The following is a 24,559-nucleotide window of genomic DNA, read 5'->3' as shown; positions in this document are numbered from 1 at the left end:
TTTTTTTTTCTCTAAAAGCCGTGTAGGTTTATTTACTTGGTCATGCAATCGTGAACGTTTAATTACAATACAAATTGCTTCTAAGCTCTCCTCCTCCTCCTCGTCGTCGTCGTCGCTCACGGACACTACTGGCACGGCGGAGACGACACCACACGGAGACACCACACGGAGACGACGCGGCGCGGGGCGGGCGCAGCCCTCGCCCGCTCCGCTTGCGCTGAAATGCACGTGACTATGTCCGAAGAATTAAATAAATTACAAACTTTGGAAAAATCAGACACACACGGTAATGAACAATTTATACAGGTACAAACATGTTGTTGTTGTTGTTGTTGTTTCTCAACTCGACAGTGTAAACCTCAAGCTACGATCTGAGTCTCCCCCAAGTCCACCACCTCCGTTTGGTCCACAGTGACGCTGCTGCTGCTGCTGCTGCAGCAGCTGCTGTTGCAGCTGCTGTTGCTGCTGCTGCTGGGAAGCTCCGTGACAGTGCTCCCCCCCCCCCCCTGCATCGCTGCGACTGTCGTCTCCATTACTCACTCCCACCCCCCCCCCATGTTTATGTCTTTTTACAAGACTATTTTTTTTATTTTTTCTACACATTTTTTAGTTAATTTTTTTAAGACGAGTAAACCCACCCACCCCACCCCGCCCTTTCCGCCCCCCCTCCCACGCCCCCCCCCCCGACAGCACCCACACCACCCGCCCCCAGCCCCAACAAAAATGTAAAATATTAAAAATTATTGTCGGGTCGTTGAGATGGCTCGAGGCGTCGGCGGCGGTGTCAGATCATGAGCGAGGAGGCGGTGGTGCCGCAGTCCGAGTTGAAGTGGCCCAGGCTGTGCTTCTGCGGCCGTCCCCGCTTGCGCTTCCCGCACTTCCTGCGGGCCGAGGGAGCGCCGCACAGAGACGCGTCAAGCACAGGGAGCGACGCACAGAGACGCGTCAACTCGAATCGCGACGCCACCAACGCTACCGACGCCACCGACGCACTCCGCACAGAGACACGGGGCTCTGGCTGTGGCCGTGCCGATAGTAGCCGCGCGCACGGGCGGGCGGGGGGCCGGCCACACGCGGAAGCACAGTGTGGAGGCGCGGCCTCATTTGTGCCCAGGGCGGTAATTTAATAATTATCATTTCACCTCCCTTTCATCCACTCCATCCTCTGCCAACACCTCCCCCCTCCCCCCCCTCCCCTCTCCCGAGCGCCACTTGCCGGACGATGCAGATGACGATGGCGATGATGATGGCGATCTGCACGGCGCCCACTATGGCTGCGATGAGGACGTAGTGCAGCTTCTCTCCGCTGGGAATCACGTACAGGATGTTGAGCTCCTTGTCGCAGCGGTGGCCCGTGTAGCCCGAGTCACACCTGGGGGGGGGGGGGGGGCGACACGAGTCATCGCCTCTTTCCCTCGGCACCCAACGCCGAGTCATGGTGGCAGCGGCACAGCGTGGGTGGCACGGGCCCTGGTGCCGGGAGCGGGACAGGACCCCTCCCCACCCTTCTTCGTGTCCCCGCAACCGGCCACCTGGGTGCCTCCGGCCCGCGGGCCCCAGTGCGGTTGCGCCGCCTGTGCACTCCGTGGCGACGCCGCTGCGTGCGGGGCGCCGCGGCAGCGCGACCTTCGCCCGCTTTCCCGCCCCGGTGCTTCAACAGCGGCGCGCGTTGATGAAATCGGCCGGCAATAAACGCGCAATTCAGACGCGTGTAAAAAAAAGGTTGCGCTTTGCGGAGCCGTTACGCACGACGCACCAGGCTTTATCGCCCCTTTGGCCCTCCGAGACTCCGAAAGAAAACAATTACAGCCGCAATAACAGCGCGAGCGGAACGCGCCATTCATAACGGCAGCCGCGCGCTCGGCACAGCCACCGCCGGGCACGGCTGCACCCGCGGCCGCGCCGGATTCTCGAGCCTCTCCACGCCGAGCCCTGGTCGACGACCCGGCCGAGCGTCGACGCGCCGAACGGGGCGGCGTGCGCAAACCCTTCAGACACAGCGCCGAGCCGCGCCGGCTGTGCGCGTGGCTGTCCCGCGCCACGATCGCCGCGTCCGTGATGGCAACTCGCGGGTTACGGTACGAGAATTCTCGCGGTGAGCGTGCACCAATCTCCCCGGCCAGGGCCCTCCTTGAGAGTGGCGCCGCCGCAGCTACCCCGAGGCGCGAGCTCCTCGCCTCCGGTCCCCGCGACCGCCGTCGCAGCGCGGCCTCTTTTTGCGCTCGCGCCCGACGTAACGGCGGAGTGTGGGACGGACGCGGCCCTCCGCCGTGCCGGAGCCGCGAGCCGCGGTCACCACGCGTGGAACGTTGCGGACCGCTCGCCCCAAACACGCTCCGCAAAACGAGCACCACGTCGAAGGGCGCCGTGACGTCTCGACCAAACGAGCCACGGAAACGAGGAACTCGCCGCGCGTGACCCAACCCGGACGGCGACGTGCGGTAAAGACACCGGCGGCGTTCGACACGGCGGAGCGTGCGGCGGGTCGAAGGCCGCGTGGGTAACGCGGCGGAGGAGCGCGGCGCGGCAGAGGAGCGCGGCGCGGCACGGTGGAGCCTCACTTACTGGCAGGTGGCCTCCCGCAGGGAGTACGTGTACTCGCACTTCCCGTGCGTGCAGTACTCCTTGAACTTGTCCGGACACGGCGCCTGGGGGCTCTTGTAGACCTCCTCCTTCCGCTCGTCTTTGTTGCCTGCAAGCAGCGGACGCCAAGCCGCGTCGTTACGTCCCGACGGGGGAGGGGAGGGGCTGGGGGTGTTTCACGCACCACGGTGTCGCAGACCCGGCCGCCTCGGTCGGCTGCGGGAGTCGGGTAACGTCAGCGGCCGGTCGGCTGCGGGAGTCGGGTAACGTCAGCGGCAGGTGATATCTAAACCGGCCCTGGGCCCTCTCTTCGCCGGCATGGTGAAGTACGGTCAAAAGTTCCCCGTGACCAGCATGGCGTGTGGAGGCCGTCACCCGTGAGTGAACTGACAGGGTTCTGCATATCACCATCGTCGTCGTTTGCTATGATTATCTCTGTATTAACCCCGACAGCGCTGTCAGTGGAGCGTCTCGCCCTGCGTGCCTGAATTATTTCCGTTCGGTTTAGAGAGACGCCTTCACGGGTTAAAACGTGCGGCTCTATCAGATCGCTTGGGCGGATTCGCTATCCACTAGAGACCTCGTGTCAATTTTACGTGAACGGCGCGATTGGTGCGACTATCCCGTGACAAATTTGACTAAATTTGAAACGAATACTACTGCGATAATTGGGCAGGACTCTCCTGACAAAGAGGCTTTAGACTACGTGAGTTTCTCCTGGGTAAACCACCTTCATGGGTCACGGTGGGTCACGGTGGGTCATTGGGTAATGATGGGTCACGGAGGGTCACGATGGGTCATGGAGGGTCACGGAGGGTCACGATGGGTCACGATGGGTCACGATGGGTCATGGAGGGTCACGGTGGGTCACGATAGGTCACGATGGGTCATTGGGTCACGGTGGGTCACGGTGGGTCACGATGGGTCACGGTGGGTGATGATGGGTCATGGAGGGTCACGGCGGGTCACGATGGGTCACGGTGGGTCACGATGGGTCATTGGGTCATGATGGGTCACGGTGGGTCACGGTGGGTCACAATGGGTCACGGAGGGTCACGATGGGTCACGATGGGTCACAGAGGGTCACGATGGGTCACCGTGGGTCACCGTGGCTGACGATAGGTCACGGTGTCTGGGTGACTGTACCTTTCACTTCGGGGTTGTATCGATGGTTCTCATCCAGCTTCCTCACTGGCGTCTCCACTGGAACAGAAAATCACAAATACGCCAAGTCGATGTTTGGGCTTCATGCAGCAAATAAAAAACGGGTCACACCCCCCCCTCCATCCCCCGCACGTCACTGTGCCACAGCCTCCGTGAGTGCAATTGAACTACCCGGTGCTGAAATATTAAACATCCCAGAGATAGATGTGACGGCTGTGTTGATGCCGCTGTTGCTGCATGCGTGAGGAAGGGAGGGGGAGGGGGCGGGCGGGCGGGCGGGCGGGAGGGACGCATCATTGACACACGCACTGATGTAAGAGCACCCTGATTTGCCAAGCGCCTTGAGCCATGATGATGCCTTTGATTCGATGATGAGATCGGACCGTGGGTGAGAGGGGAAATTAACGAATGCGCGGAATAATTAGTCGGCGCTTTGCCCACCTCGTCAGCGAAGCAAGAAATTGTAGCGGGCGGCCAATTCTCCTGTCGTAACAGCGGACACATCCACAGCCTCGGTGCGTCCTCTCCTGGTGAGACGAAACTCGCACCTTGCCCCTCACACCGCCGCCCACTCCCCACCAGGACGCCGCGTGCTGTGCTCGCGTTTGCGCGCCTCATTGCCCATTCCAGCACCATTTTATCTTCTCCGAATTGCTTCACCGGCCCCACGAGCGGCTTGCGGTGTCGGCGGCGGGGGTGCAAAACCATCACGCGATGCGGCGGCGGCAGCGGTGCCGGCGGAGCAAACAATCGGTGAGCCCCGGCTGGGCCACCACCGGCCCGGCTGGTGCCATGGTGCCGGCTCTCGTCCCTCTTGACCTGCGCCCTGGGCTTGTGCCGCCCTTTTCTCTTCGACCCTCATCCAGTTTACACGCCCCGGGGGAGGGTGGCGGCCGATGTGCGGCGGCGACGGTGGCACCGCGCTGGGCACGGTGCCACCGCGCTGGGCACGGTGCCTCCCGCGGTGTCGGCCTCGTGGCCGCGTCACAGCCACCAGGGGCCCCCGACTCATCGTCACGATCACGATATCGTGCCACACAATTGTGTTTCACAGTCGGATTGATCTCCCGTGGCTCGAATGCGCATTGAGGCATCGGTGCTCATCTGCTGCTCGCAACCCCGCGGGGAATTCCACATTCCCGTGTCGGGACGTGAGCTCGCGAGCCCGCGACCCCGCGACCCCGCGAGTGCGATCCACTCACTCCGCCGGTCCAGCCACCCGGCCGGACGGCGCTCACGGTGGGACGCTACCGATGGCAATCCAACAAAGCGCAACACCGTGGGGGGCCCTAGCTGCGTCTATCTATACGTCGGTACACAGCTATACTTCAACGCATAGACAGGAACGCACGCTCCAATCGCTCTGAATGAAACCGGGAAGGCTGAGGTGCGGAGCGCGGACCCCGTGGCCGTGACGGACGAGGGTGGCCATGGCCGGAGGCAGTCAGGGGTCAGTAGCGACGGGAAGGACGTCGTGAGCTCACGGTGCCACTTCATCTCTAACTGTTGTGCATGTCCGTGTAGGTGCCTGTGTGTGTGTATGTGTGCGTGTGTGTCAGTGTAGGTGCCTGTGTGTGTGTCCATCAAAAAAGTAACCTGCAGCGCCACACCTATTACCATCATTAGAGGAAAAAACGGTGATCCAATCTCCGACCCCCAGGAACAGGTTTGCAGATTTGCTGAGCATTTCTGTGAGGTCCTGGGGGAGGGAAAATCTCTCAGCCAGGAAAACATCATGGCACAAAGTGGGGATAACCCTGCTGAGGCTGCGGTGCCTCAAATATTGGAAGAGGTCACCCCCTGTGAGTGGCTGGCTGAGGTACCGGCTGTTGAGGAAGTACTGAGGGCGATCCGGAGTCTGAGACCAGGGAAGGCACCGGGCAGAGATGATCTCCCAGGCGAAATGCTGAGGGAGGGTGGCGTTTGTGCACAGACTGCCCTATATGACATCATAACAACAGTCTGGACCACTGGACGGGTTCCGCAGGACTGGAAGGATGCCCTGGTGGTCCCCCTCTTTAAGAAGGGGGACCGCACAGACTGTAACAACTACAGGGGCATCTCACTCCTCAGTGTGCCGGGTAAGGTCCTGGCAAGGATTATTCAACATCGCCTTGCTAGGCATGCTGAGGAGAGGCTTGCGGAGCCCCAATGTGGTTTCAGGAAAGGGCGGTCCTGCACAGATGCCATATTTTCTGTCCGTCTGCTACAGCAGAGGTGTAGGGAATTCCAAAAAGACCTACATCTCTGCTTTATTGACCTGGTCAAGGCCTATGATACCATCAGTAGGACTGGGCTCTGGGTTGTTCTTCGTGCTTTCGGAGTCCCTGACCCTCTGCTCACGATCATTAAGGACCTTCATGATGGTGAGCGGGCCCGGGTAAAACTACGTGGCCGGGAGTCGGAGCCTTTCCCTGTACACCTTGGGGTGCGACAGGGATGTCCTCTGGCTCCCACATTATTTAACATCTATTTCGACTGCGTAGTTCGTGAAGCCTTCAATAGCTGTACCGGGGGAATTACCATTTGGTACAGATATAATGGGAGGCTGATCGACGCCCGGGTGCGATCAAGGGATGGCTCCCTATTGGTCAACCACGTTATGTATGCCGATGATTTGGTAATAGCTGCTCATTCAGAAGAGGAGTTGGAGACGCTGCTGCTGAGGCTGGAGTGTGCCACTAAGAGGTGGGGCCTTACCATCAGCCCCACCAAAACTAAGCACCTGCCTGGGTATTTTGTACCATCGGGCACTCCGCCCCCACAACTCCCAATCGGTGATGGGGCAGTTGTGGAGAGAGTAGAGAGTTTCCCATACCTGGGCAGTGTGCTCATGACCAGCTCCAGTTTATCAGCAGAGGTCTCACTCCGAATCAGTCGAGCGGCAATATCTTTTCATCGGTTGCGTAACGCTGTGTGGAAGCTACCTGGTCTGTCGCTCCGCACGAAGCTTCAGGTCTTCTCGGCCACGGTCATTCCCTCCCTTCTCTACGCTTGCGAAACGTGGACCCCCCTAGTGGAGCATCTTCGCCGGTTGGAAACATTTAGGCTGGCCTGCCTACGATCCATCCTGGGTTTGACCAGGCTGGATTGTGTGAGGAGCTCACAAGTCCTTGAAAGATCTGGGCAAAGTCCCATCAGTGAGCTCCTCCGGCAGGCAAGGCTGCGTTGGCTGGGTCATGTAGCCCGCATGCCCAGCCACCGCATGCCTAAACAGCTTTTGTTCGGCCGGATCGAGGGGGCTAAACGGGCGCGGCACGGGCTAGAGAAGAGATGGAGTGATGTGGTACAGGAGGACGTGGAGCTGAGTGGACTTGCCGATGACTGGTACCAGCGGTGTCAAGATCGGCCTCAGTGGAGGAGGCTCGTGAAGGACGCTACTGGGCAGTTGGAGGCAGTCGCCCTCCAACAACAACGGAGGGCGGAGGAGCGACGCTCACAACAACGAGCGGAGCGCCGGGTGGCTAAAGCACAGCAAGTTGGCACAGTAGGGGGCACAGGTGGTGCATCAGCCAGTCATCTCGGTCATCTCGGTCAGTCGACCCGTGGCACCTGGGTCTGCCCCGTGACCTCCTGCCAGCGGGCGTTCGACACTTCACGTGGCCTCAAGGTGCACATGGCCTGGCACAAGCGTCGTGGTGACGTCACCGCCACTTAGTGGCGAATGGCGGTTGTTGTCTGTGTGCGTGTGTGTCTGTGTGCGTGTGTGTCTGTGTGCGTGTGTGTTTGTATAGGTGCCTGTGTGTGTGTCTGTGGGCGTGTGTGTCTGTGTGTGTCTGTGTCTGTGTAGGTGTTTGTGTACCCGACGGCCCAAATTTGGCGACGAATATCTGAACCACTCCCTGGCCTCCCCTAGGTCGAATCAGCCTTAAATAAGTACCCGGTGCATTGCCTAAACCTCGCCGCTCAGGAGACAGAGGCGACCGGGCGTGGTGCCAGCCACCCACCGCCTTGCGCGCCATTCTTTAAGAGGTGCATCGCTAACGGCGCTCGCCCCTGCGGCCTGGTGAAGGCTTCGCGGGGGATCTCTGTCTCGGCGTTCCTCACCCTGGCAGCGGCCCAGGTACTTGACCTCGATGAGCTCCTGGCGCATGCAGGACGCCTCGCGCACCAGGCAGGGGTTGTCGTACGAGTTGCCGTCCGACGCGCACACCGGGTTGTAGTTGTGGCCCGTGCAGTCGATGTTGCACACGCAGCTGTGGGGTGGGGGGGGAAATTTATTAATCTGGTCACGAACACATACTCGGGTGGCGATCAAACACGGCCGTGGCCGATTTCCCCTTCCGCGCCATTATTTTTTGTAAGCGCCAAATTTCCTGTTGTTTGTTTACAAACAACACAAAGCGTAACAGTTATGTATATAACTTTTGTTATAGTAATTTTGGGAGTGTAGTCATACCCCTCCCCCCTCATCCAAGCCATAATTTAGAGAGCGAAAGCGCTGAGTATGTAAATCGCTAACATAAGATCCCGTTAATCTGAATGATGCGGTGAAGTAAACGTTCATACGATATTACGGTGAATGCTTCCAAAAACAATACTGTACCCAAATATTACTGCTAACTTACTTTCAATAGAAACATGAATTGCTCGTACGAATATTCTCTCTCTCTCTCTCAGAATCGACCGACTGATGTAGCAGACGAAACAATCATCTTGTTGAAGGATTTTAAACCTTGACGCGGCAATGTTAGTTTTCTCTGTTGTTCAAGGTTTTCTCAGTGTTATTCAATGTTTTTACATTTAGTTTACGATTACACTGTGAATTCTATGGCATAATTAACTATTTTTGTGCTTAACAATCTTATAAAACAATATTTATATACAGTTCGTAGGAGTCTGGAACGGATTAATCGTATTTACATACAATCCAATGGGGAAATTAGGTTCGAGTCACGACGAAATCGGGTTGCGACCAAAGTTACGGAACGAATTATGGTCGTGACCAGAGGTTCTACTGTATTCCAGAACGCTCAAATTAAATCGCGCAAACGAATGACGAATAAATAAGAAGAATTGAAATAACATTTTCAAACACTTCAAATCGTATGGACGGCTCTCAAACCATTGTATCGCAAACGAGATGCTACTCATCTTACATTGAGCCGAACTAAAATTGTACAAAGTGGACAGTAACACGGAGGGCTACAAAATGAGAATTAAATGGCGACGTGATTCATTGGGGTTGCTGGGGCAGTGAATCATTGCGTGGCCACTGTAAATGCACGCGAGCAAAACAAAGATCCCCCGTGAAGCATGAACAGACCGATGGGGAAAGTGCTCTCAGCGAGCACCTATGGAGGCCAGAACCACGCCCGGCCGCCTTTGTCTTCCCAGTAGCGATGTTTACACACTGCACCAGGTATTAATTTGAGGCTGTGGCAACCTAGGGGAGGTTCAGGACCAGTTCGGCGGTTCAGATAATCGTCACCGATGTTGGTGGTCGTGAGCGGGAATCCAACTCGGGTCGTCGGTTTCGTAGCGCAGCGTAGTGCTAACCGCTACACTACCACACACAGCCTTGTGCATTGTGCACAAACCATCAGCGCTCTTCAGGGACGTTCTGCGAGGGCGTCCCGCGCCACTCAAGGGCAAAGCAGTGGGTGCAGTGGGTGCAGTGGGTGCAGTGGGTGCAGTGGGTGCAGTGAGACTTCATTACATTCGATCCCCCACGCGTCCCGGGCCTCTCTCTGGCGGCGCGGGAGACGAGCAAGCGTGAATAATGGAAGGTCAAAGGCTCTCGAGGCAAGCGAGCCGCACATTAAAACACTGAGAGGGGGCCCTTGCGAGGCCGGTAACGGGGAGAGCAGCCGGAATATTTTGCGTCCACGTTGATGACGAGTAAGGCCCGGCATTCGTACGCCGGCACTTGGCAGCGGCGCGCGATCGCCGGGACGATGTTGAGCGCGCTCCCCAACGCATTCTGGCAATGCGCCCGCCGTGCCAGAAGCTTCCATCCGTGCGTGCCGGGGGTGATTACCGAGCCAAAACCCACCGTGGGTTTTGCCCAAAAGCCAAACGGCAGAACAGCAATGCACACAAGTTCGTACAATAAATAGCCACCTCGCTGCATCTCGGCGGTGGAACTTTCGCACTTCGCCACGCCTTCCGTTACGCGAGCGATTCCTCCGGACGCAGCAGCGGCGGCAGCAGTGGCGGGTCACACGCGGTGGTATGTGTGTGTGGTGTGTGTGTGCGTGCGGTGCCACCCACACACGCGGTGCCACCCACGCACGCGGTGCCACCCACGCACGGGGTGCCACCCACACACGTGGTGCCACCCACGCACGCGGTGCCACCCATACACGTGGTGCCACCCACACACGCGGTGCCACCCACACATTGTGCCACCCACACACGTGGTGCCACCCACACACGCGGTGCCACCCACACATTGTGCCACCCACACACGTGGTGCCACCCACACACGCGGTGCCACCCACACATTGTGCCACCCACACACGTGGTGCCACCCACACACGCGGTGCCACCCACACATTGTGCCACCCACACACGTGGTGCCACCCACACACGCGGTGCCACCCACACATTGTGCCAGACGGAGGGCCCGGGGGGTGTGGGGAGAGAGCGGAGTCCTGAGAACTGCGGTGGAAAGGCAGGAGGGTAGAGCGGAGTGGTGGAGGAGGAGAGTGGAGGGGGGTAGAGGAGATGGAGGAGGAGGGGGGGGGGGGTGGAGGGGTGGGACTCGTACCCCACGTCCTCGGCGTCGTCATCGCACTCGGCTCCGAAGCGGCACCGTGAGCAGCTGCCGGTGCGGCGAGTGGAGCCGCGGCCCGAGCCCTCCGCATCTGCGCGAGCACGGACAAAGACAAAGATCCCCCGTGTAGCCTGAACAGACTGTAGGGGAAAGTGCTGTCAGCGAGTCGCACCTATGAAGGCCGGCACGGCATGCGAGGGGGTGGGTAGCCAACACTACACCCGGCCGCCTTTGTCTCCCCAGTGGCGATGTTTACCACACGCTGCATCGGGTCCTCATTTGAGGCTGAGTCGACCAAGGGGAGGCCCAGACCCAGATAATCGTCACTGCCGTTGGCCATGAGCGGGAATTGAACTTGGGTCTCCGGGTTCGTAGCCCAGCACGCTAACCGCGACACTGACACTCATACGCACGTACACACACACACGCACATAAACACACTTGCACACAGTCACGCACATACCACACACACACATACCACACACACACCACACACACATACCACACACACATACCACACACACCACACGTGTGTGTGAGTGCGTGCGGACACTTGGCGAGAAACGAGAAACGCTCAATAAGCGACGATGTCTGCACACGAATCGTGAGCGCACAGACGCATCTTTGTGGTCTGCAGTGCCACCGGTGGCCATTCCACATCCCCATGTCGGAGACGAGTCTATCCAAAGGACAAATCACTGTTGACGTCCCCACAAAGGAGCCTGCCAATTATCGACCCCAGAGGGATGAATTAACCCCTCGTGGCAGGGCCCTAGTATCCAATAGGCACAATAGGTACTGTGTCTATGGCCTATGTAAACTAATGTTGACCGTGTTTTTGTTGTTGGTAAGATAAAACAAATACAACCATGCGGCAGCGGCCAGTAGCAGCTGCAGAGAGTTACCACCGAAGCAGAAGAGCCTAGGGCCTACAACAACCTTCATCCGGCCCTGCCTAGTGGGTGTCTGTGTGGCTGTAGTGGGGTCTGTGTGGGTGTAGTGGGGTCTGTGTGGGTGTAGTGGGGGTCTGTGTGGGTGTTGTGGGGGTCTGTGTGGGTGTAGTGGGGTCTGTGTGGGTGTAGTGGGGTCTGTGTGGGTGTAGTGGGGTCTGTGTGGGTGTAGTGGGGGTCTGTGTGGGTGTAGTGGGGGTCTGTGTGGGTGTAGTGGGGTCTGTGTGGGTGTAGTGGGGGTCTGTGTGGGTGTAGTGGGGGTCTGTGTGGGTGTAGTGGGGGTCTGTGTGGGTGTAGTGGGGGTCTGTGTGGGTGTAGTGGGGGTCTGTGTGGGTGTAGTGGGGGTCTGTGTGGGTGTAGTGGGGTCTGTGTGGCTGTAGTGGGGTCTGTGTGGGTGTAGTGGGGGTCTGTGTGGGTGTAGTGGGGGTCTGTGTGGGTGTAGTGGGGTCTGTGTGGGTGTAGTGGGGGTCTGTGTGGGTGTAGTGGGGGTCTGTGTGGGTGTAGTGGGGTCTGTGTGGGTGTAGTGGGGTCTGTGTGGGTGTAGTGGGGGTCTGTGTGGGTGTAGTGGGGGTCTGTGTGGGTGTAGTGGGGTCTGTGTGGGTGTAGTGGGGTCTGTGTGGGTGTAGTGGGGGTCTGTGTGGGTGTTGTGGGGGTCTGTGTGGGTGTAGTGGGGTCTGTGTGGGTGTAGTGGGGTCTGTGTGGGTGTAGTGGGGTCTGTGTGGGTGTAGTGGGGGTCTGTGTGGGTGTAGTGGGGGTCTGTGTGGGTGTAGTGGGGTCTGTGTGGGTGTAGTGGGGGTCTGTGTGGGTGTAGTGGGGGTCTGTGTGGGTGTAGTGAGGGTCTGTGTGGGTGTAGTGGGGTCTGTGTGGGTGTAGTGGGGGTCTGTGTGGGTGTAGTGGGGGTCTGTGTGGGTGTAGTGGGGGTCTGTGTGGGTGTAGTGGGGTCTGTGTGGCTGTAGTGGGGTCTGTGTGGGTGTAGTGGGGTCTGTGTGGGTGTAGTGGGGTCTGTGTGGGTGTAGTGGGGGTCTGTGTGGGTGTAGTGGGGGTCTGTGTGGGTGTAGTGGGGTCTGTGTGGGTGTAGTGGGGGTCTGTGTGGGTGTAGTGGGGGTCTGTGTGGGTGTAGTGGGGTCTGTGTGGCTGTAGAGGGGTCTGTGTGGTTGTAGTGGGGTCTGTGTGGGTGTAGTGGGGTCTGTGTGGGTGTAGTGGGGGTCTGTGTGGGTGTAGTGGGGGTCTGTGTGGGTGTAGTGGGGTCTGTGTGGGTGTAGTGGGGGTCTGTGTGGCTGTAGTGGGGTCTGTGTGGGTGTAGTGGGGTCTGTGTGGGTGTAGTGGGGGTCTGTGTGGCTGTAGTGGGGGTCTGTGTGGGTGTAGTGGGGGTCTGTGTGGCTGTAGTGGGGTCTGTGTGGGTGTAGTGGGGTCTGTGTGGCTGTAGTGGGGGTCTGTGTGGGTGTAGTGGGGTCTGTGTGGCTGTAGTGGGGTCTGTGTGGGTGTAGTAGGGTCTGTGTGGCTGTAGTGGGGGTCTGTGTGGGTGTAGTGGGGGTCTGTGTGGCTGTAGTGGGGTCTGTGTGGGTGTAGTGGGGTCTGTGTGGCTGTAGTGGGGGTCTGTGTGGGTGTAGTGGGGTCTGTGTGGCTGTAGTGGGGTCTGTGCGGGTGTAGTAGGGTCTGTGTGGCTGTAGTGGGGGTCTGTGTGGCTGTAGTGGGGTCTGTGTGGGTGTAGTGGGGTCTGTGTGGCTGTAGTGGGGGTCTGTGTGGGTGTAGTGGGGTCTGTGTGGCTGTAGTGGGGTCTGTGTGGGTGTAGTAGGGTCTGTGTATCTGTAGTGGGGGTCTGTGTGGGTGTAGTAGGGTCTGTGTGGCTGTAGTGGGGTCTGTGTGGGTGTAGTAGGGTCTGTGTAGGTGTAGTGGGGGTCTGTGTGGGTGTAGTGGGAGGCTGATCGATGTCCGGGTGCTGTCGAGGGATGGCTCCTCATCGCTCAACCGCGTTATGTACGCTGACGACCTGCTAATTGCTGCTCACTCTACGAGGGGGTTGGAGACTCTGCCTGCTGAACCAGCAGCTTCCCTCTCAGAGGGGAGGCCTCACCATCGGCCCCACAACGACAACTAAGAGCACGTGACTCGGGTGGCATCGCTGCCACGTGCGTGCGGCACCATCGGCCTGCAGGAGCCACTCACCTCCGTCCGCTGAGCCAGATCCGGTCTCCACTGCAATGAGAGAAGCAAGAAGCTGCGTGAGAGCGGGAAGAGAGGAGCACGCGGCACGACCTTGCACTCGCTGCCGACCGTGGCTCAGTGGTGGCTCAGTGGTGGCGGTGGCTCAGTGGTGGCGGTGGCTCAGTGGTGGTGGTGGTTCAGTGGTGGCGGTGGCTCAGTGGTGACGGAGCCACCGTGCGTCCAGCGCCGCCGCCGCGGTGAGTGGAGGCCGAGCTCCGCCGTGAATAATTCATCGCAAGCGGCGCATTTTACGGACGGCCGGCATAAGTCGGAGTGATGGATCATCCCAAATATCAGCGTATTGATCGTCCACGGCAACTGCCGAGGGCGGCGTGCATTATTGAATCAGCGCCAGAGGCGGGGTTCGTGTTACTTAAGCGAGGGCCGGGCACGCCGGCGCTAATTGCGCGTTTAGCCGCGCGGTCGCCCGCGCCGCGGACCGAGCGTGGCCCTCGCCGCCCTCGCCAGACCCGACGGGCCGCTGATTCACCGCGGCCACGCGACGCCTCGAGACGCCTCGTGAGCGGAGGAAGTGACGGGTGCCGCTGCGTGGCGAACACGTCGATTTGCGTCGCGTGTTGTTTTAAAAAAAAAAATCCCGCGGTGCCACGGCCCAGGGCGCTCGCCGCAGAGGTTCGTGGTCTGGATGCGGCAGGCCGCCCGGGCTAACACTGCGGACATGCGCTGACGATAACCCCGGTGGAAGGAGCTCCACCAGGCCGGTGGCTCCCACCCTTCCTGGACCCGCCCCGTCACCGTCAAACATTTGTCACGGACCGCTCGCACAAATAACGACGCAGTCGTTAGAATGTAAAGGGCTCCAGACTGCGGTGTGCACAGGCCGCGGATCGGAGGCGCCGAGTGCGCGAGGTCAGGCGATGCTCACGGCGATGCTCACGGAGAGACGCACAGCAACTCCCCGCTCAAACGAGCCACAATGAGCCACGCTGAGGCATTGGTGCTCGTCTGCTGTTTACAGCCCCGCAGAGCCAGTGGTGGAAAGTCGACATTCTCATGGAAGGGGCCACAATTTAGCGTCAATTTGATCGACCCCTAGACCAGGATCCAACCTCGCCCAGCGGGGCCCAGCGGTGCGCGCTGCCCAGTCGCAGCCACCACCACCGCCACCACCACCACCACCACCACCGCCTCCACCATCACCACCACCGCCACCACCACCACCACCACCACCACCGCCTCCACCATCACCACCACCGCCTCCACCATCACCACCACCGCCTCCACCATTACCACCACCACCACCGCCACCACCGCCGCCACCACCACCACCGCCACCACCGCCGCCACCACCACCATCACCACCACCATCACCACCACCGCCACCACCGCCGCCACCACCACCACCGCCACCATCGCCACCACCGCCGCCACCACCACCATTACCACCACCATCACCACCACCGCCACCACCGCCGCCACCACCGCCGCCACCACCGCCGCCACCACCACCACCACCACCAACACCGCCACCACCGCCGCCACCACCACCATCACCACCACCATCACCACCACCGCCACCACCGCCGCCACCACCACCGCCACCACCACGGCCACCACCTCCGCCACCACCACCGCCGCCACCACCACCACCGCCACCACCACCGCCACCACCACCGCCGCCACCGCGCCGCATCTGACCCGGCGCTGCTTACCGGCATAGCAGGGCCCATCCGTGGCGGCGCTGATGTCCTCCTGGCGCTTGCAGGCCGCCTGGCGCATGAAGCAATCACTCTGGTACGTGTCTCCATTGGAGCCGCACACCGGGGAGTACTCCGTGGAGCACTGGGCGGCGACACGGAGGGGCGCCGGGGGGGACGAGGGAGGGACGGTCAGCACGAGGAAGGCACGGCGCGTCTCCGCACGTCCCCGCAATCCGAAAGCGGCGAAGCCACGACTCCCAGAGAGCGCCTCTCGTGCATCGCCCCGGCGGAGCGCGTGATTGGACGGCCCCGCTCAGCGCCCCGTTCAGCGCCCCACTCTGTGCACCGCTCAGCGCCCCGCTCTGTGCGTCTCTCGCCTGCAGGCCGATCCCTCTCTGGCTCCCCGACTGTGGCCACGTTTCTATTTTTATTTTCACTTAACCTGATTTTTTTTTACGACATGCAACTTTCTGGTGCTGATCCAGAGTTGGACCGCTTCAACAAACGCTGCTGGATTATAAATAGATTTACTTATTGGCGATGAAACAGACAGAACCTTGTATGTACAGTATGCTGAACTTCTTTTGCACCGTACGCAGCCAACCGTGCGAATCGGAGGTGCGGGGGAAAGACAACAAATGGTGTCTGTCTGTAAACGCGTCGATGCAACATTGACATTGAGCAACGCATCTCTGGCCCTCGTCGGGATCAACGCAGACTCAATCGAACCGCGGACTGCAGCGACGGCGAGCGGCACCGCAACTTAGCCACGCGGAGGGAGCGGCTAATTGCAGACAAACCCACGAGAGAGTCACTCAAACGGGTTTTATTTTTTTTGGGATAATCCACGGAAGGTCGGGGACGCGAGATGGAATTCGGAGGCGGCGTGGATCGCGCTTGAAGGGCACGGGAGGGGAGCTGCGGCCCCGCACGAATCAATTAGCCGGCTCTTATCGGAAGATGCTGGCTTATTCAATTGCACGATGATCGCTATCGAGATAAGCACACGCACGCACACACGCACGCACACACACACACGCGCGTGCACGCACATGCACGCACACACACATACGCGCGCAGCGGAACTCTGCGTGGCCACGACAGCATCTGCGACGCCGCCTGCCGTGTCCGAGCAGCGTGCGTCAACCGCGCTCCGGTCGCCCTTTGTCTGGATGCGGACGAAAACGTCGCGCGCTCAAAGCGGCGCCGTGCGGTGCCCGGCCCAGAGGGACCGCAGCGGAGAGTCTCCGAGGGACCGCAGCAGAGCCGCCTTTGTTCGCGCGTCGAGGGGCGGCGACGTCGTGTCCGCGTCGTGCGGCCCCGCCGTGCCCGCCAGGCGGTCCCGCTTCAACCGCGCCCGGTGCGGGAGGGGGTGGGGGCGACGCCCACGCCGAGCGTCTGGGGCGGACTTCGTCCTGAGATTTTGGAGCTACGAGGTTTTTAGTCAAGACGGCGACTTCCAAAAGGCCGAGTGCTTTCGCTTCTTTGTCGAAGTTCGGCGCGTCCCAAGGGGGGAACCTCACGATGCCCACGGGGATGATGCGGCGGCGGCGACGGCGCGCCGGGCCACGCGCTCCCCCACGGCGGCAGCGGCGGGGAGTGAAGACGCCACACGACCGGGGCTCGCTCGCCAGCAGAGCGTCACCGCACCTCCACCCCTCGCCAACAACGGCGCCATTCCTCCCACTCGCCCGGCCACTCCACACAGCTAGCCCGGTCTCGCACCTCGCCCCGGGGTCACCTCGCCTCGGGGTCACCTCGCCTCGGGGTCACCTCGCCTCGGGGTCACCTCGCCGCCAGCACGAGGCCCCCTCCTCCCCCTGCCTATCCCTGGCCGAGCCGCCAACCCCACGAGCTGGGCTAACCGCTGCCCCCCCACCTCCCCCCGCTTTGTTCTCTGATTGACGACGGCCGAGCCCCCAGTGACACCAGATGCTGCAAACGCGGCCACTGGTGTCACGGGGAGCGGGGGGGGGGGGGGCTCGACAGGGACTCCCAGGGGGGCCGGGGGGCGTGGGGGGCTAATGACGCGGCCGCACGGCGGCCACCCCGCGACACGGACGGCACGGACAGCGGTTGTGGGTGTGCGGCGCGGCAGCCAATCGTGGAGCAGCGCTACCCCGGAGCAGCCAGCCCGACACGGGCGCCGCACTCTCATCTCATGCAGCTGTGTTCAGCCACCACCACCACCAGCACAACCAGCAGCACCACAACCAGCAGCAGCAGCACCACCACAACCAGCAGCACCACAACCAGCAGCAGCAGCACCACCACCACAACCAGCAGCAGCAGCACCACCACAACCAGCAGCAGCACCACAACCAACAGCACCACAACCAGCAGCAGCACCACCACCACCAGCACCACAACCAGCACCACAACCACAACCAGCACCACAACCACCACCAGCAGCAGCAGCACACCGCAGTCCGCCTCGCTCTCTCCCTGCGTCTCCTCTCCCCCCCCCTCTCTCTGTCTCTCTCGCGCCGTCTCATTTCCCAAGCTCGTACAACAACAACAATGACCTTGCTCTGTTCAAGAAAGGCGATTCACTCGAACCGATCACACTCCCAATGGAGTGTGGACACTGCACGCGGTGGACACTCCGCGTGGTGGACATCGCTCGTGGTGGACACTGCATGTGGTGGACACTGCTCGTGGTGGACACTGCTCGTGGTGGACACTGCCCGTGGTGGACACTGCTCGTGGTGGACACTGGTAGCATGTGCCTCCCGCGGTGGTAGTGACCAACATGACTCGTGGGCTCGTCTGCATCGTCGCCGTCTGCGTGCAAGCGGAGGGACGTTGGCCCAGACGTCACCTCCCCCGCGCTCTCTCCTCGTCGCTTGCACGGCCGCCACGCGGCGTGTCCCCGCCACGCGGTGTGTCGCCGGGGTGCTGTGTGTCACCGGGGTGCTGTGTGCCCGTGCCCCACCACCACCACCACCAGTGGCAGCGCATCACCCACACCCACACACACCCACACACTCCCACCCTCACACCCACCCACACACCCACACACACCCACACACACCTCCACACACCTCCACACACACCTACACACACCCACACACTCCCACCCTCACACCCACCCTCACACCCACACACACCCCCACACACCCACACACACACACCCACACACACCCCCCACACACCCTCCCTCAGTGCTGCACACGGCTGTCTGTAGCCCTGCACTGAGTGGAGGCAGCAGCAGTGAGGGTTGGTGGATCACCGGCACACACGGTGCGCGAGACTCGAGGAGGAGCCGTGTACCCTGGCTCGCCAGGAGAAGGCGGCAGAGCAAGTGGACTCTCGCCAGCTGGTTCTATCTTGAACGGGGATACAGCGTTGCTCCCTCGCGTGCGTGGGGTTTTTTTTTTCGGGCGCTCCGGCTTCCTCCCACGCGAATATTAAACAAGAACTCATCATTGCTTGGCTGAGAACATCGTAAAATAAAAACCCTCCTGAAAAAGAGTCTCATGACTTTCCTGGATAAATAAGATGTGTATTGTTATCGTCAAAGAGAGAGATCCCCCATGTAGCCTTTGACAGACTGTAGGGGCAAGTGCTGTCAGCGAGCGCCTACGAAGGCCGACAAAGCACACGATGGGGGGGGGGGTCAGCACCACGCCCGACCGCCTTTGTCTCCCCAGTGGAGATGTTTACTGCACACCGCACCAGGTACTCATTAGGGGCTGAGTCGACCTAGGGGAGGCCTAGGACCGGTTCAGATAATCGTCACCAGTGGTGTTGGCCGTGAGCAGGAATTGAACTCGGGTTGCCGGATTCGTGGCGGAGCGCGCTAACTACTACACACACACCCACACACAGATATACACACCCAGACACACACACTCACCTACCCACACATCCACACAACAACAACCGCCACTCGCCACTAAGTGGCGGTGTCGTCACCACGACGCTTGTGCCAGGCCATGTGCACCTTGAGGCCACGTGAAGTGTCGAACGCCCGCTGGCAGGCGGTCACGGGACAGACCCAGCAGGTGCCACGGGTCGACTGACCGAGATGACCGAGATGACTGGCTGATGCACCACCTGTGTCCCCTACTGTGCCAACTTGCTGTGCTTTAGCCACCCGGCGCTCCGCTCGTTGTTGTGAGCGTCGCTCCTCCGCCCTCCGTTGTTGTTGGAGGGCGACTGCCTCCAACTGCCCAGTAGCGTCCTTCACGAGCCTCCTCCACTGAGGCCGATCTTGACACCGCTGGTACCAGTCATCGGCAAGTCCACTCAGCTCCACGTCCTCCTGTACCACATCACTCCATCTCTTCTCTAGCCCGTGCCGCGCCCGTTTAGCCCCCTCGATCAGGCCGAACAAAAGCTGTTTAGGCATGCGGTGGCTGGACATGCGGGCTACATGGCCCAGCCAACGCAGTCTTGCCTGCCGGAGGAGCTCACCAATGGGACTTTTCCCAGATCACATCCACACACACCCACCCACACACACACCCACACACGCACCCACCCACCCCCACACCCACCCACACCCCCCCCACACCCACACTCACCCACCCACACACACACTCCCCCCCCCGCTCACCCACACACACCCCCCCCCCCCACTCACCCACACTCACCCCCCCCCCCCCGCTCACCTGGAAGGCGCTGCACACGCAGGCGACGGCGTCTCCCACCTCGGCGCAGACGCCGCCGAAGCGGCACGACGAGTCGTCGCACGACGACAGCTCCGCACCCCCCTCCCGATCGTTGTAGTCTGCAGGCCACGAGGGGGGCAGGGGGGGCGAGGGGCGAGGGGCGAGGGGGGAGGGGCGAGGGGGGCAGGAGGAGGGGGGGCGAGGGGGAGTGAATAATTAATGAGGCCGAGCGCCGCGGCTGAGTGCACAGCGGAGGATGGAAAAATTCAACATCCGTGGGGTGGAGTGGCTGGGGGGATTTATTCACCACGACTTGCTCCAAAGACACGCGCTCAGCCCGCTCTGTGCGTGTACACGCGTCTCTGTGTGTGTGTGCACGTGTGTGTCTGTGTGTACACGCGTCTGTGTGTGTGTGCACGTGTGTGTCTGTGTGTACACGCGTCTCTGTGTGTGTGTGCACGTGTCTGTGTGTGTGCACACGCGTCTCTGTGTGTGTACACACGTGTCTGTGTGTGTGTACACGTGTCTGTGCGTGTGTGTACACGTGTCTGTGTGTGCACATATCTGTGTGTTTGTGTATGTGTCTGTGTGTTTGTGTACACACACACAGTACACACACAGTACACAGTACACACACACAGTACACGCAGAGTACACACACACACAACACATACGGTACACACACACACAGTACACACACACAGAGGAGGAGTGGGGGATGGGGGGTAGGGAGTGGGGGGTGGGGGGCAACTCGAGGCGACGCTGCTGCCCACAGAGGTGACCACCACCGCTACCACCGCTACCACTGCCACGACCGCCACCACCACTGCCACCACCACTACCACCGCCACCACCGCCAGCACCACCACCGCCGCCGCCACCACCACCACCAGAGCGGATTTCTTTATGTCCATGCTCGACTCAAACGGCGGAGAGAGACAAAGCGGGCTGCTGGGCGCGCGCGCGGGGGGATCTCTCAGCCCGAGCCGCGCGTCATTAACGCGGCGCCTGCCGCACAAAGGCGAGAGCCGCAGTCTCCTCGCGCCCCCATTGTAGGGCCCCCCCCACCCTCCTCTATTGATCCCGCAGCCCTACAAAGCGGGAGGGGGGAGAGCGAGGGGGGGGGGCGAGTTCCAGAGACGCCGCCGCATTGAGCTGCTGCCGCTGCCGCTGCATTATCCGTGCGCCTGGCGGGATTTACGAGCGCTGCCACCAACACCGCCACTCGGTCCCCTTATCCCCTCGATCCACAGCCCCCATGCACCCCTATAGCCTCGCACAGTAGACGAAGATCCCCCGGGTAGCCTCAACAGACTGTCGGGGCAAGTGCTGTGTAGCGAGTCGCAAGCACGGCACACGCCACGCCGCGCGTTCCTCTCTCTCTGCCATCTGCACGGAGCGCCTCTCGCTCCGTGTAATTTGAGAGCCAAAACTCGATTCGTGTGGGTGGTGGAGCTCCGGGGAGGGGAGGGGGGGTCACAAGGTCGGACCGCAGCATCTCGCTAACAGCGCCACTGGTCTCCCCCGCATCAAATCACCCCCACTCCCCCACCCCCAGCTCTCCCTCCTCTCGTCAATCGCCGCTCCTCCTTTGTCGCGATGGTTTTGCGAGCCCCCCCCCACCTCTCTCCCTCTCTCGCTGGTGCTGACCAGCCAGCCCCTCGTGTGCCACAGTGCCGGCCTCCTTCATAGCTGGTGCTCGCTAACAGCACTTGCCCCTACAGCCTGTTGAGGCTGCACGGGGGATCTTTGTCCTGTCTCTCGCTCGCTCTCGCGCGCGCGCGTTCCCTCTGCCTCGTTGCCACGCTACTGGTCACGCAGAATGGAGGGCATTCAGTGTGAGTGTGTGTATGTATGTGTATCTGTGTGTGTGTGTATCTGTGTGTGTATCTGTGTGTGTGTATCTGTGTGTGTGCATCTGTGTGTGTGCATCTGTGTGTATCTGTGTGTGTATGACAGTGTATCTGTGTGTGTGTCTGTGTATATATGTGTATGTGTATATATGTGTGTATCTGTGTGTATCGGTGTGTGTGTGTATGAGAGTGTATCTGTGTGTGTATATCTGTGTGTATGTGTGTGTGTATGAGGGTGTATCTGTGTGTGTATATGTGTGTGTGCATCTGTGGGTGTGTGTGTGTGTATCTGTGTGTGTATCTGTGTGTGTGTATCTGCGTGTATATGCGTGTGTCTGTGTGTGTGTGTATCTGTGTGTGTGTCCGTCCGCTAATCCTATTTTTCACGGTCCTTCTGCCGTTGACACCGCGGCTGTGACGAGCGGGGTGCGGGGGGCGCTGCGGGGTGCTGCGGGGCGAGATGAGGGGGAGGAGGGGGGGAGGAGGAGGGGGGGGAGGAGGAGGGGGGGAGGAGGAGGGGGGGAGAGGGGGCAGGAGGGGGAGGGGGGCGCCTTGGGAAGGAGGCGACATCACAGCAGCGGCTGCACCGTGCGCATTCATCTCCCAGCAGCCGGTGGGTGATTAGAGAGCAACACGTCACCGCCACCACCACCACCTGCACCGCCACCACCACCGCCTCCTCTGGGGCTGCCGCGAGGCCGAGTCCGACGTTCGACCTCGCGGCCCCTCCGAGTGGCGCGAGGTGCAAGCGCCACTCCGGGGTTTGCGAGTCGCGCTCAGAAACAAATAAATAACTGGCGCGCCTCGAACGCGACTATCGACGCGGATGTGCAACTTGACACGGCTACACGCGCAGCCAAATGGCCAGAGAGTGTGAGAGTGTGAGTGAGTGTGTGAGAGAGTGTGAGAGCGTGAGTGAGTGAATGAGAGTGTGTGAGAGTGTGAGTGAGTGAGAGAGTGAGTGAGAGTGAGTGTGAGTGAGTGAGAGAGTGTTAGAGGGTGTGAGTGAGTGTGAATGAGTGTGTGTGAGTGTGAGTGAGAGTGTGAGTGAGTGTGAAAATGCACGCGGCATTGTCAGCACGGCAATCACGCTCCCCGTGCCAATTCCACCCCCCGCCCCCCATTCGCCGCGTGCCGCCGTCCCAGGTGTCGTCACCTTGCCACGAATCAACAAGAAGACGCTTTTGTCTGCCGGGCGCGCGTCCCGGGGCGCGCCGCCTCTGAGCGCGGAGCGCGGAACGACCCCCTCGCTCCCCCCTCGCTCCACGATCGCGCCGTGGTCACCTCGACTCGCCTCCACCCTCCACCTCCACCACCATCACCTCCACCACCACCTCCACCTCCACCACGCGCCCTCTCGCCTCTCTCTCTCTCTGCATCGCTCGCGTCCCGAATTGTCCCCGGGTCGAGTGGAGACGCCGAGAGACGCCGCCGCCTTCACCCCGCGCCAGACCCGGGACAAAGCCCGGCCGCTACCGCGGTGTGGCGGGGTCGGGGTGGTGAGAGGGAGAGACCCCTGCCGCTCACCTGCGCAGTTGCCGTGCCTGCCCTTGCCCCTGCAGCCGGGGGACGAGGAGCCGCGTCCACCCTGCGCCTCGGCCACCGCGACCAGGGCGCCCACGAGGAGAGCCGCTCGCCAGAGCGCCGACGGGAGGCCTCCCTCCATGGCAGCCTTCCCCACCACCCACTGCCGCCTGCGGCGCTCGTGGCGATGCCTCTGTGCCTCTTGTTGCTCCTGCTGCTGCTGCTCCTGCTGCTGCTGGCGAGTGTGCACGCTGACCATCATCAAGAGCGACTCTTCAATCGGGGCGCGCCTTTGTGCGTTTTTCCCCCCTTGTTGTTAAATCCCCAGTATCTCGAGGATGCCAACTCGTGCGTGATCCCCGCCCTCTATGAAGACGCTCTCACCGACGCCTCTCTATCTCGTCCTCCTCTCGCTCCCCGTGCCTCACCCTTTCTCTCTCTCTATGTTTTACAAAAATATTTTCTCACAAAGCCGCCGCGCGTCGTCAGAGGAACGCGCGGACGCGCTGCAGATCGCCACGAGGAGCGGGCCGACGGCGAGGAGGAGGATGAGGATGAGGGAGAAGGGGAGAAGGCATCGCCCGGCTGAGGTTCGCAGCGCACACGCGGCGTCTGGCGGCAAGGGGCGGTAAGGGGCGGGCGGGCGGCGTCAGCCGCGAGGATGGACGCGCTCCGTGGCGCTCGGTCCGCGCCTTGGTGACGGAGCGGCGCACAAAGGCGAGAGGAGGGGGAGCAGCGGCAGGAGCAGGGGGAGCAGGAGGAGGCAGCGAGCGAGCGAGCCGCTCATCACAGCGACGGCGGCGAGGAGGAGGAATCGCTGAGCCCGGCGAACGCGGGCTCCGAGCTGCTGCCGCTGCCCGGGTTTGCGTTCCCTCGGGAAACGCCGGAGAAACCCGCTCTCATACAGCTGCTGCTGCTACAGCAGCTACAGCAACAGCAGCAACAGGAAGCGGACGGAGATGGGGGAGGAGGGGGAGGTGCAGAATGAGCAGCAGCAGGAGGAGGAGCAGGAGGGTGGTGGAGGATGATGATGATGGGCTGGTGAGGTGGTTTGTTTGGGGGAGGTAGGTGGGTGATGGAGGAGGAGGAGGGGGAGGGATGTGAGGGTGGGTGAGGGTTGTGGGGTGCAGGGGGGGCTGGCTGAATGCGTGTGGGGGAGGGGAACGGCAGGCGATGTGAAATCTGCCAGGGCGAGAGAGAGAGAGAGGGATGGAGGGCGGGAGGGAGGATGGAGGGCGGAGAGGACGCGGAGCGGCGTCTGAAGGCGGCGCCTCTCATCGCGATC

General features: G+C 61.1%; 1 protein-coding gene across 1 annotated transcript; it reads right to left on the bottom strand.

The window, feature by feature from the left end:
• Positions 1-24,311, bottom strand: LOC144945683 (tomoregulin-1-like). The gene is made up of 10 exons (XM_078874284.1): positions 23,278-24,311; positions 19,898-20,016; positions 15,294-15,423; positions 13,582-13,611; positions 10,460-10,556; positions 7,795-7,943; positions 3,730-3,786; positions 2,566-2,692; positions 1,213-1,372; positions 1-877 (listed from the first exon to the last, which is right to left on the bottom strand). The coding sequence occupies exons 1-10, from the start codon at positions 23,534-23,536 to the stop codon at positions 785-787; spliced, it is 1,221 nt and encodes a 406-aa protein (XP_078730410.1). The 5' UTR covers positions 23,537-24,311; the 3' UTR covers positions 1-784.
• Between the last annotated feature and the right edge of the window lie 248 nt (positions 24,312-24,559).

Source organism: Lampetra fluviatilis, chromosome 1 (genome assembly GCF_964198595.1).
Source record: "Lampetra fluviatilis chromosome 1, kcLamFluv1.1, whole genome shotgun sequence".
Lineage (NCBI taxonomy): Eukaryota > Metazoa > Chordata > Hyperoartia > Petromyzontiformes > Petromyzontidae > Lampetra > Lampetra fluviatilis.
This window is presented reverse-complemented; position numbering and strand designations above follow the sequence as displayed.